The sequence below is a fragment of the Callithrix jacchus genome, chromosome 6 (genome assembly GCF_049354715.1).
Source record: "Callithrix jacchus isolate 240 chromosome 6, calJac240_pri, whole genome shotgun sequence".
Classification (NCBI taxonomy): domain Eukaryota; kingdom Metazoa; phylum Chordata; class Mammalia; order Primates; family Cebidae; genus Callithrix; species Callithrix jacchus.
In genome coordinates this window covers 124,265,441-124,278,074 of record NC_133507.1, presented here as the reverse complement: position 1 = coordinate 124,278,074, position 12,634 = coordinate 124,265,441, and the positions used below count along the sequence as shown (strand labels likewise).

At 35.5% G+C, this 12,634-nt stretch overlaps 1 protein-coding gene across 17 annotated transcripts in view; it reads right to left on the bottom strand.

Moving 5' to 3' along the window:
• The window catches only part of NBEAL1 (neurobeachin like 1), a 209,242-nt gene that overhangs the window by 100,407 nt on the left and 96,201 nt on the right, over window positions 1-12,634 (bottom strand). For all 17 annotated transcript variants that reach the window (XR_013519063.1, XR_013519064.1, XR_013519065.1 and 14 more), the window contains 8 exons: window positions 9,948-10,116; window positions 9,376-9,509; window positions 7,640-7,799; window positions 7,430-7,532; window positions 6,729-6,885; window positions 5,107-5,265; window positions 3,211-3,370; window positions 1,879-1,967 (listed from right to left, as the gene is read on the bottom strand). Coding sequence is in view for 14 of the 17 variants with exons in the window: in XM_035305358.3 (XP_035161249.3) it covers window positions 1,879-1,967; window positions 3,211-3,370; window positions 5,107-5,265; window positions 6,729-6,885; window positions 7,430-7,532; window positions 7,640-7,799; window positions 9,376-9,509; window positions 9,948-10,116 (1,131 nt within the window). In the remaining 3 variants the exon portion in view is untranslated. The remainder of the gene's footprint in view (window positions 1-1,878; window positions 1,968-3,210; window positions 3,371-5,106; window positions 5,266-6,728; window positions 6,886-7,429; window positions 7,533-7,639; window positions 7,800-9,375; window positions 9,510-9,947; window positions 10,117-12,634) is intronic.

Below are 12,634 nucleotides of genomic sequence, written 5' to 3'. Positions count from 1 at the left end.
AACTCCTGCCTGCCTTGGCCTCCCAAAGTGCTGGGATTACAGGTATGAGCCATTGCACCCAGCCTAATGGTTGCTTTTGCAAAACATTTTTGTTCAGTAAGTCTACACTAAATTCTACGTTGTTTATTAAGTCTATATTATACAAACAGAACAAAAACTAAACTTAGTCCCAGAAAATGAATTTCAGCAAGATGGATGCCACTGCTTAGCCAGAACAGTAAACAGTGACATGGGAATATGTATGATCTCTACTATCCAGTTGATTTCAATTTTTAGATAAAAACAAGTTCTTAAAAACCTTTAGACATTCACTTAAGATCTTTTAAGACAATTTTATCACAAAGCCAATAAAATTCTATGCAGATAAAAAGAACTTTAACTTCCAGGCTTTTGAGCATCTCTCTTAACAGAAGTTTTAGCTCTGACAAATTTCATAGCAAGAGATGAAAAATGTTGGTAAGGACTTCAATATTACTAGTACTAATATATGTTGATACAGAAGGCAAGGAGTCACAATGATGTGAAGATTCTTTCTTTACTAATGCTATATCAATCTGTGAGCCACTGTTACTTTATACATACAGAATACCAATTTTTTTCCTTCCACATTAAGCTCTACTTGGCAAAGAAACTCTTCATGCTTTCATGACTTTAACGTTTCCATAAAATAAGACTTACTTTGTACCTATTTTATACACAAATAATAGATAAAACCAAGCTGCACCGAGAGCTGTTTCTATCTAATTATATGTGAAAAAGAAAAAATCAATTTATAAGGCCTGCTTCAAATACTCAGAACAGAGCATACAGGGAAATAATCACTATCACACACACTGTTTGTATAGATGTAAACTGGTACAGTTATTTTGAAGGACAATGTGGAAAAATCCATCAAAAGGTAAAACATTAATACCCTTTGATATAGCAATTCTATTTCATGGAGTATGTCCTACAGATGTATTATCACAAATAGGAAAACATAAAGACATTCATAACAGCAGTTTATAACATGGAAAAGCAGGTGTCTATCAATAAGGAACCAGATAATACTTTAGAGGATAGCCATACAATGAAACACTATGCAGCCATTAAAGAGAAAAAGAAATTATATATATATAATACACATATATACACATATTAAACAAATACATATTTTTCTTTTCTGTCAGTTAAACAAATAAACTATATATATATGTGTGTGTGTGTGTATATATATGTGTGTACTTTCTCTCTGTCTCTCCAGAGAGAAAGATGATAGCTAGCTACATAGATACATACATACAAAAGAATTTTAACTACATACATATATACATACATACATACATAACATTAAAAAATCAGGAGGTAAAATTTTTTTAAAAAGCAAGGAAGCAAATTAGACAGGTCAATGGTACCAGTGGAGGACAGAGAAAGATATGATCTGAAAAGGGCAGACAGGCTAACTATCACTTGACTTAGTTAAAGGTTAACTGTGTACTGAAGACAAACCATTGCTGAAATACTCATAAACAAATTATAAAAAATTATTCCCAGGAAGTTCGAAAGATTCAAAACTCTAAAATATGGTATACAAATTAGAATTGGTCATGATCATTGAAGGTTCTTAATAAAAAAACTACTCTCTGGTAATAAATGTTTGATTCTGGAAAGAACATATTTGCAGGAGACCATGAAGAGCTAAGAAAACTTTCAAATGCTAATTTCTTATGATTACATAAAGTTAATTTACTTCAAAAAGAAAATTGTTTACTTACAAAACTATGTCATTTATAAAATAAGATAAATGAAAACTTGTATCTGCTGCAAAACACTAATGCAAAGTTATTTACAGCGTGATAAAGATGCTATCATTAAAATACATCTTAAGAGTTTACTGACCTTTCTGCAGATGGCCACTCTAACATTTATATGTGCTCTGTGAGATATATATACCACAGATAATAGATCTTTGAAATGAATAACAGGATCTATGACAGAAAAACAAAAAGTTAAAATTAAATACCAGAGATAACCCATGAAAGAACTGTGCATAATACTTGTATAAAATGCTGTAATAATTAATTCATTTTAAAATATGAATTATAGGTATGTTCAAATTTTAAAGAAAAAAATAGGTTTAGAATATTTGACATCCTCCTGAGTTAAACCTAAATAGCTGTTACTTTCTTTTGATTGCTTGAACATACTGTCCATACTGCATGGCTTTTACATTAGTATCTATCTTTTTATGTACGTGTCTTATCATCAAGATTGTAAACTACTCAAGACAAAATTCTCATATCTCCAAACTCCCAGCATTTGGCATAAATTCTATAGTGTGTCATTAAGTACTAAAAGAACTATTTAAGAAAATTAGAAGCAGGGCATGGTGGCACATGCCTGTAGTCCCAGCTACTTAGAAAGTTGAGGTGGGAGGATCACTGCATCCAGTATGAGGCTACAGCAAGCTATGATCAGACCTGTGACTAGCCACTGCACAACCAGCCTGGTCAATACAGCAAGACTCTGTCTCTAAAAAGAAAAACCAAAAACCAAACCAAAACAAACATAAAGAAGAAACCACAAAGAATATCTAAAATTAGTTTTCATTTGCCTTTAAAAATTTAAGCTCCTTAAAGAAAAAACAATCTTTTGTACATAATTTCTGTAGTGTCCTTTTCTTGTTCTGTGGACTCAGTTATTAACTTAATCACTGAGTCAATAAACATTTACTGAGTAAGGAACTGTGCTATGCCCTGGAGAGACAAAAAAAAACAAAACTATACAAGACACGGTAACCAAGGAAGGCTCTGCTGAAACAAATAACAGATCATTGTATTTATTTATTTTTGAGACAGAGTTTCAATCTTGTTGCCCAGTCTGGAGGGCAATGACACGATCTCAGCTCACTGCAACCTCCGCCAGCCAGGTTCAAGTGATTTTCCTGCCTCAGTCTCCCAAGTAGCTGGGATTACAGGCATGCACCACCATGCCTGGCTAATTTTGTATTTTTAATAGAGATAGGGTTTCTCCATGTTGGTCAGGCTGGTCTCAAACTCCTGAACTCAGGTGATCAACCTGCCTCGGCCTCCCAAAGTGCTGGGATTACAGGCTTGAGCAACCGCACCCAGTTGTAACAGATCATTTTAAAAGCAGCCTGAAAAAGGTATGAAAAAACTTAGAGGAAAAAACATTTCTTATATATGTTAGCTTTATCAATATTATTCATACCTGTATTTATGATTTGATTGGTGAGGTTTTTAATGAGAGAAGTATTAACAAGTGCTTCATTAAGAAGGAGTCCCAGTCCTGAGTAGCCAACGTCTCTGAGTCGAATATGTTGTTTACTACGCTCATAAACATTCGTGCATTTCAACATTTGTTCCATAATCTGGTCACAACAAGTAATACATTCTCAATACAGAAAACTAGTAGTTTGTCACTTATTAACATTAAATTTTGTTAGTTAATATCATTAGTATTAATATTAATGTTAATAAGTATTGCTATTAACTTATAGCAATATTAACTTATAGACTAAAATAACGCTATTAATTCATAGAATAAAATATTGCTATACTTTGTTTTTGGAGCATCATTTTATTCCTTAAGTATAAAAACCTCAGCATTAACCCATTTATGCTGGAGTTTGCAATTTTTTGGATTGAAGACATGCATGAAAAATCAGACCTTGTTGATGACCTTGAGCAGTGGTATATAAATAACTCCTGCATGCCTAGTGTTCCAATAATGGGATGCTAGGCATAAATGAATTTAATAGGGAGGAGCAATCTGTGTTATACTATTATGTAAAAATGGGTTTACGAATAAACTGGGCCTGGCATGGTAGCTCACGCCAATAATCCCAGCATTTTGGGAGGCTGAGGTGGGCAGATCACTTGAGGTCAGGAGTTCGAGACCAGCCTGGCCAATATGGTGAAACCGTGCCTCGACTAAAAATACAAAAATTAGCCGGGCATGGTGGTGTGTGCCTGTAGTCCCTGCTACTAGGAGGGCTAAGGCAGGAGAATCGCTTGAACCTAGGAGGCAGAGGTTGCAGTAAGCCAAGATCATACCACTGCACTTCAGCCTGGGTGACAGAGCATGACTCTATCTCAAAAAAATTAACAAATTTAAAAAAAGAAGGGCCGGGCATGGTGGCTCATGCTTGTAATCCCAGCACTTTGGGAGGCCAAGGTGGGCGGATCACAAGGTCAGGAGATCAAGACCATCCTGGCCAACATGGTGAAACTCCATCTCTACTAAAAATACAAAAATTAAGCCGGGCATAGTGGCAGGAGCCTGTAATCCCAGCTACTTGGAAGGCTGAGGCAGGAGAATCGCTTGAATCTGGAAGGCGGAGGTTGCAGTGAGACGAGATTACGCCATTGCCCTCCAGCCTGGGGGACAAGAGCAAATTGAAATGCACCTGTATTTGAATAATCAGTATGCTTAAAACTTTAATCATATGGCAAATTAAAGAGAAATAATTAAAAATTTTGTTTCTTAATGGGAAAGGCTTGAATGAAAACAAACCATGTAGCTTGCAAGAACAAATGTGTGTCAATACACCTCTGGATCAATCTAATAATCCACTTAAGTAACAGTTATTAAAATTAAAATAATTTTCAAGGATAAGTAAACATTTGTGAAGCAACTCATCTATTTATTTTATACATTGCTGATCCCTCTGGACTCAGTTTCTTCATCTGTAAAATGCGAATAGTAATAATACCCACTCCATAAAGTTGTTGCAGGATTAAGTAAGCCAATATATAAAAAATGCTTAATGGCTGACATACAGTGGTTGCTACATAAAGTTAGCTATTAATTGTTGAAATGTTCTGAATTGCCACATAGACCCACCAAGTCAAGAAGATGAGAGGTTTTATATTGAGGATGGTATGACAAAGTGAATATTCCACTGAGATGATTTTCAGATTACAATAGAATTAGTTCTTAAATATGTAAACAACTAGAACATAAAAACTATATGTAAAAATAAGTTGAACAACTTAGAGAAATAGATATAAAAATAATTTACAGTCACAGAATGGATATATTGCAAGAAAATTCATATACCCACAAATGCCCCAAAATACAAAGATGTTTAAGAAATGTTTCTACCTTAAAAATGATTTCTCTTAGTCTGTCAGAGTACTTCTGGTTTAAGAGCAAGGCATACAGTATGTCAGCATTTCCTGGTTCAAAGAGCAGTAAGAAAAGCTGACCTCGACTTGGGCTGGTGCGTAGGAGACTGAACAGTACATCCAAAATTCCAAAGAGCTTTTAAAATTAAACAACACAAAACAATTCACCACATTCATATATACAAGCACAAATAAGGTCATAAGCCACAAAGAGTCATTTAATTAAGTCCTATATACTCTAATGTTTTAACTTTACTGTATCTGATGATATGGTTTGTTTGTTTTTTTTGACAGGGTCTCCCTCTGTTGCCTAGGCTGGAGTGCAGTGGCACAATCACAGCTCACTGCAGCCTCAACCTCCCAGGCTCAGGTGATCCTCCCACCTCAGTCTCCCAGGGGTAGCTGGGACTACAGGTGTACACCATTATGCCTGACTGATTTTCTGTATTTTTGGTAGAAAAGGGGTTTCGTCATGTTGTCCAGGTAGTCTAAAACTCCTGGGCTCAAGTGATCCACCCAGCTCACTGTACCTCGCCTCTGATATCTTTTGAACCTGGCCTCTGCTATGCTTTTGTCTTATTCAACTTCCTTTAGTATATCCCTTTCACTATTCAAATTTACCTGTTGGAACCATATCTATCCTGCTTTATCTACATGAAAAGACATCTCCTCCAAAAGTCTTTCCTGGTCTCTGCAACATGTAAAAAACCCTCTTATGAAAACCTCACAGAACTTTGTATCTCTCTTATAGATATTATCATACTCTTTTTTGTTTATATAGTATTTGTAAACCTCTCTTATTGACGCCACCCTATTAGCTTAAGAGAATAATAATTCATCATTATATTACCTATAATGTCTAATATTATTGTGTGTAAACAGTAAGTCCTCAACAAATAACTCTGACTGAATTGACCAAAAAAATATTGCTGGCAATGAATCACAGATACAGCTATAATGAAATAAGATGGGAATAATGAGTTTTTTTAAGTAGTCCCGCCTTATGGGAAAATAGCCTGCAGTAACTCATCTAAATAATACCGATAATGAAGCTATGTAACCACTGAGTATGTAATAAATATTACATACAGAGGGAAAAATGTCCTAGTTAACATAAATCTACTTAAATTTGTGGTATTGAGGAGATTATACCAGAAGAGCACAAAAATGGCACTAAGAAAACATTTAGGTTCCAGTTTCAGGCTTATCAGCTGTATGACTTTTTAAGTCACATAATCTCTCTGAATATAAATTTCCAAAAGCGTACATGCAAAAAGTAATTCCTGGTCTGTCTGTTATAGTGGTGGTTCTCAAATTTTACCATGTGCACCAGAAAAATCTGGAGGGCTTTATTCAGCAGTTGAATTGCTTGAACCCAGGAGGCGGAGGTTACAGTGAGCCGAGATCGTGCTACTACACTCCAGCCTGGCACCTGGAGACAGAGCGAGACTCTGTCTCAAAAAATGTATGTGTGTGTGTGTGTGTGTGTGTGTGTGTGTGTGTGTGTGTGTATTTAACTAGACAAATACATAGGCTCAAAAGATGATGTAGCAACTCAAATGTTAAAAAGGAAAAGTAGATTTATCTTAGGCATAATACCTGTTCTTCTTCATTAATAGCAGCTATGTACCCCATAATACTTTGTATCTCTTCATGAGATCCACCTTTGCACAGAAAATATTTAATTAGTCCATACAAAGAAGTCCTTATTGTTCGAATATCATCTAGAGATAGTTCATTATATTTACAACCATTCCTGAAACAGAAAACAAGTGAAAGAATTGAAATTTTAATTTTTACATTTCTATATTTTCTATATAAAAGAATTGATAGGGTTAAAAAAAATCTTTCCATGTAATTCTGAGATTCAAGGTAACTTTGGCTTTTCTTTTTATGGAAAATCTTTTGAGTTAAGAGTTTCAGTGACAGAAATTAAAAATGTTAAAATAGCTTATGTGAATACAATACCCACTGCATAGCAGACATAGTTTAAGTGTTTTACATTATTAACTCATTTAATTTAATCCTCAAAACAACCAAAGGAGGTAACAGTTTTCTTATTTCCCTTCAAAAATGAAGAAACTCAAGCACAGAGAGGTTGATTTGCCTATAGCGGCCTGATTAATGAAAGCCAGATTCAAACCCACTGTTCATCATTTTAATCTCCACTCTATCCTACTTCTCTCCAGCTAAAACATACTAGAATCGCTGGTAAAGAGAAAGTCTACAGTCTACAAATTCCAGTCAAGTAGCAGACAGAAAAAAACATATCAAACGGAGAAGGAACAAGGGCATCATACCCATAATAAATCCTAAGTGTATCTAGAAGAAACTGCACACCAAACTTCTTTCGGAAAACTCTCCTGCTGTCTTTAATGATGGTTGAAAGATACTGTATGTGACCTAAAATAGAAAGTTCAGTGGTAAGTTATTTAGCTAAAATAAGGTCAACAAGTAGTTATACATTTCTAAAACAACTATAAAATTTTTATCTGAAAGACTGCTCTCACCAATTCGAAAGGGAAAATCTCCATGGTTCCAAATACGAAAGTCAAAGAGTAAATATTGATACATTTGTTGCAGGAGCTGCACATTTTTCTCTAATGATACTTGTTCAATTAGTAACTGAACTGCCATCAACACATTAACATCCATCAAGGTGCTTGGCACCTGAAATCAAACAGAAGAAGGTTCCACATAGTTCAGTTTAAATAACTGTCATTAAGCTATGATTTTAAATCATTAATTCAGAACATCTACTGAGAATAAAAATGGAAAAACCTACATTAGAAAAATATAAACTTAAATATTGATTTTTCTGATGTTATACCACAATATATTCTCCTAGTGTCATATTCCTAAACTAGTCTTACATTTCTCAATATCTCAAATATAAAGCTATCAAACAAGGTTGTATACATCAAAGATTATACACTATTATATAAAATAGGCATTTCTTATATAAGATGATCCTATACAAGTTTTAAAAGCTGCCTGTGAAACAAATCATATCCATTAATATAACTTAAGTGGTAATAATCCTTAAAAATATATTTACTAAAAAGAACTATCATCAGAGTGAACAGGCAACCTATAGAATGGGAGAAAATTTTTGCAGTCTACCCATCTGACAAAGGGCTAATAATCCAGAATCTACAAAGAACTTAAGCAAATTTACAGGAAAAAAAAAAACATCAAAAAGTGAGTGAAGGATATGAACAAACACTTCTCAAAAGGAAAAATTTATGCAGCCAACAAACATGAAAAAATGCTCATCATCACTGGTCGTTAGGGAAATGCAAATCAAAACCACACTGAGATACCATCTCACACCAGTTAGAATGGCAATCGTTAAAAAGTCAGGAGACAACAGGTGCTGGAGAGGATGTGGAGAAATTTACGAATGCTTTTACACTGTTGGTGGGAGTGTAAATTGGTTCAGTCATTGGGGAAGACAGTGTGGCGATTCCTCAAGGAGCTACAACTAGAAATACCATTTGACCCAGCAATCCCATTACTGGGTATATACCCCAAGAATTATTACTTGTTCTATTATAAAGACACATGAACACATATGCTTATTACAGCGCTGTTCACAATAGCAAAGACTTAGAACCAACCCAAATGCCCATCAATGATAAGAAAATGTGGCACATATACACCATGGAATACTATGCAGATGTAAAAAAGAATGAGTTCATGTCCTTTGCAGGGACATGGATGAAGCTAGAAACCATCATCCTCAGCAAACTAACACAACAACAGAAAACCAAACACTGCATGTTCTAATTCGTAAGTGGGAGTTGAACAATGAGAACACAGATGAAACTGGAAACCATCATTCTCAGCAAACTAACACAAGAACAGAAAAACAAACACTGAATGTTCTCACTCATAAGTGGGAGTTGAACAATGAGAACACATGGGCACAGGGAGGGAAACATCACACACTGGGGACTGTCCAGGGGTGGGGGTGGGGCTAGGGGAGGGATAGCATTAGGAGAAATACCTAATGTAGATGATGGGGTGATGGATGCACCTAACCACTGTGGCACAAGTATACCTATATAACAGACCTGCATGTTCTGCACATGCACTCCAGAACTTAAAGTACAATTAAAATACACACACACATACACACACACACACACACACACACACACACACACATTAGAAAGAAAAAATCCCAACATCAACTGCAAATCACAACCATTAGCTATATCAACAAAATGCTAGACTGGCTCACCTTCTGAAGTAAAGCACCAAGAGTTGCAACTCCATGGGAGTGAATAAGATTGTCCTGGTTGATAGGGTGTCTCTGAATAAAATGTTTCACAATCAAGATAAATGTTGCAACTAGGTTTCTCTCTAGTCTTGACTCTGTGGAATCAGGAACATACTAATTATCACAATTACTCTAATCACTTTCATATCAAGTTTTCTATATCATAATGCATACTGTCACACAGTAGAAATCTGGTTCAGGAGTTGGCTTCCAAGGCTCCCATTGTACAACAGAATCAGAAAAAGTAGCAACTGCAATATTGTATATTTACATACACATATTTTTTCTACTATAAATTTAACAGTGTGGTCATATTTCCACTAAGAGCAGAAACTAAGAATACTGGAAAGTTATCTTTAGTTTTTTGATAAAAGTATTATAAACTTTCTGAATGATATTTGTAAAAGTAGGAACAGCTGCTATAGCTACAAATGGTTAAGTTTCTTCCTAATGACAGCAAAATATTTTCCTCTATTTCTCAATTAAGTCTCAAATTTCTCAATGACTATCTTGTGTTAGTTTCATCGTAATACCTGAGGCCTTTGTGGAAGTCAATATGAGCCCATCTCCTTCAACAGGTGTTACTGATTCAGGAACTGTGCTTTCATTCTTTTCTTCAGGAATCTGTCCTTCACTAAAGTGGCTGATTTGTTCCAATAAAGGAAAGAGTACATTTAACCCGCCTATGCAGTTTATGATATCCTAAAGGGAAAATTATAATGTTTAAATCTTATAAAACAAGGACAATTTTGTCATTTAATATCTTCATATGTATGACGTTATAATTTACTAGATAAACCTTTAGGCAATGTATGGGATAACCTAAGCTGAAGAAACTTTTGTGTGGGAAGATGCTTTAAAGAGCAGCCTCAAGGGTCACCATAATCAATACTTAAGAGAGATCAGGCCAGACCATTTTTACTGCATCTTTGTTTTCCAAAGTTTAGGGATTTTGAACATAGGCAAATGAAACATAACCCCATAAGTGGACTTTATAAGGTAACTCCCAACAATGGAGAAACAACTGTCACTAGGCAATTAGGCATAATAAACAAGATAATAAATAATTTAAAAAATGCACTTGGTGGTAGAAATATGACTGACTCCTCGACTTTTAGTTAACAAAAACATGGAAAGGGTATTTCAGTCAAAGTTCAAAGTTTTGGATATCTTGGGTAGCTTAATAAAATATTTTCTCTATCTTTTGGTAAGTTACAAATATCACTGACCTCATTTTCTTCATCTGTAAAATGGGGATAACAATAATACCTACTTCATAAAGTATTGCAAGGATTAAGCTAATACATAAAAAGTACACAGTGGGCCGGGAGTGGTGGCTCATGCCTGTAATCCCAGCACTTTGGGAGGCCGAGGCGGGTGGATCATGAGGTCAAGAGATCAAGACCATCCTGGTCAATATGGTGAAACCCCATCTCTACCAAAAATACAAAAAATTAGCTGGGCATGGTGGCACGTGCCTGTAATCCCAGCTACTTAGGAGGCTGAGGCAGGAGAATTGCCTGAACCCAGGAGGCGGAGGTTGCGGTGAGCCGAGATTGCGCCATTGCACTCTAGCCTGGGTAACAAGAGCGAAACTCCGTCTCAAAAAAAAAAAAAGTACATAGTGTCTGACATACAGTTGATGCCATACAAGGTTTGCTCTTATTATTATTAAAGTGTTCTGAATTGCCACGTGGCAATTAAGTCTGCAAGCAACCTCTTTGTATTCTTTGCTTGTTTTCTGAGAAATACATTTTATTGCACATATTTGAGGTTTACAACATAATGTTGTAGGATACACATAGATAATAAAATGGTTACTATAGTGAAGCAGATTAACATTTCTATCATCTCACATAGTTACTTTGTGACAAGAGCAGCTAAAATCTACTTACTTAACAAAACTCCCTAATAAAATGTAATTTTATTAACCATAGTCCTCATGTTTTACATTGGATCTCTGGACTTGTTCATCCTAAATATCTGCTACTTTGTTGGGTTTTTGTTGTTTTTGAGACAGGGTTTCACTCTGTCACTCAGCTGGAGTGCACTGGCCAGATCACAGCTCACTGTGGTCTCAACCTCCCAGGCTCAACCGATCCTCTCATCTCAGCCTCCCAAGTAGCTAAGAATACAGGCATGTACCACCAAACCCAGCTAATGTTTGTATTTTTTGTACAAAGTTTTGCCATGTTGCCCAGGCTGTTCTCAAACTCTTGGACTCACGCAATCTGCCTGCCATGGCCTCCCAAAGTACTGGGATTACAGGTGTGAGCCACTGTGCCTGTCCCATATCTTTTACTTTGTTTTGACTGTCATACTGATTTTGAAGAACTCTTTGTATAAGTAAGTAAATTAACTTTTTGGATGGCAAATATTATTTTACCAGTTGTCACTGAATTTAACATGTTGGGTCTTTGACTTTGCTACAGCATAAAAATACAATGATCTTTCTTTTGATAATTCTGTTGCTTTTTGATTTCCACATCAAGCAAATGTCTAACTAGTTAATAATCTATCCGCATAGCTGTAACTCAGGGCACAAAAAACTGCTTGATTTTCAGGTGTGTATGGCATATATAAACAAGTTTCTATATATAATACTAAATGGAATCAGCTTTATAAAACCAGTCTTACAAATGAAGCAAAAGTTAACTTATGAATTGTCAATCATGTCATAAATCTTACTATGTTAACAGATAAGAAAAAGTGTCTGGCCAGGTGTGGTGGCGCATGCCTGTAATCCAGTACTTTGAGAGGTAGAGGCAGGCTGATCACCTGAGGTCAGGAGTTCAAGATCAGCCTATCCAACATGATGAGACCCTGTCTCTATTAAAAAACATAAAAATTAGCCAGGCATGGTGGTAGGCACCTGTAATCCCAGCTATTTGGGAGGCTGAGGTAGAATTGGTTAAACCTGGGAGGCAGAGGTTGCAGTGAGCCGATATCATACCACTGCACTCCAGCCTGGGTGACAGAGCAAAACTGTGCCTCAAAAAAAAAAAAAAAAAAAAAAAACAAGAAAAGAAAAAAAGTAAGTGTTCTTATCCCCAAATTAAGGAGAAAAATGCTTTATATACCATGAATAAATATGAAACTGATACTAATCGATAGATTCACTTCTACATAGGCAAAATTATCTTAATGATTTCTGTTTCACTGAAATAAATGTACTTGGTGTTAACTGATTAGAAGTTTTCTTTTTTCCTGATTTACCAGC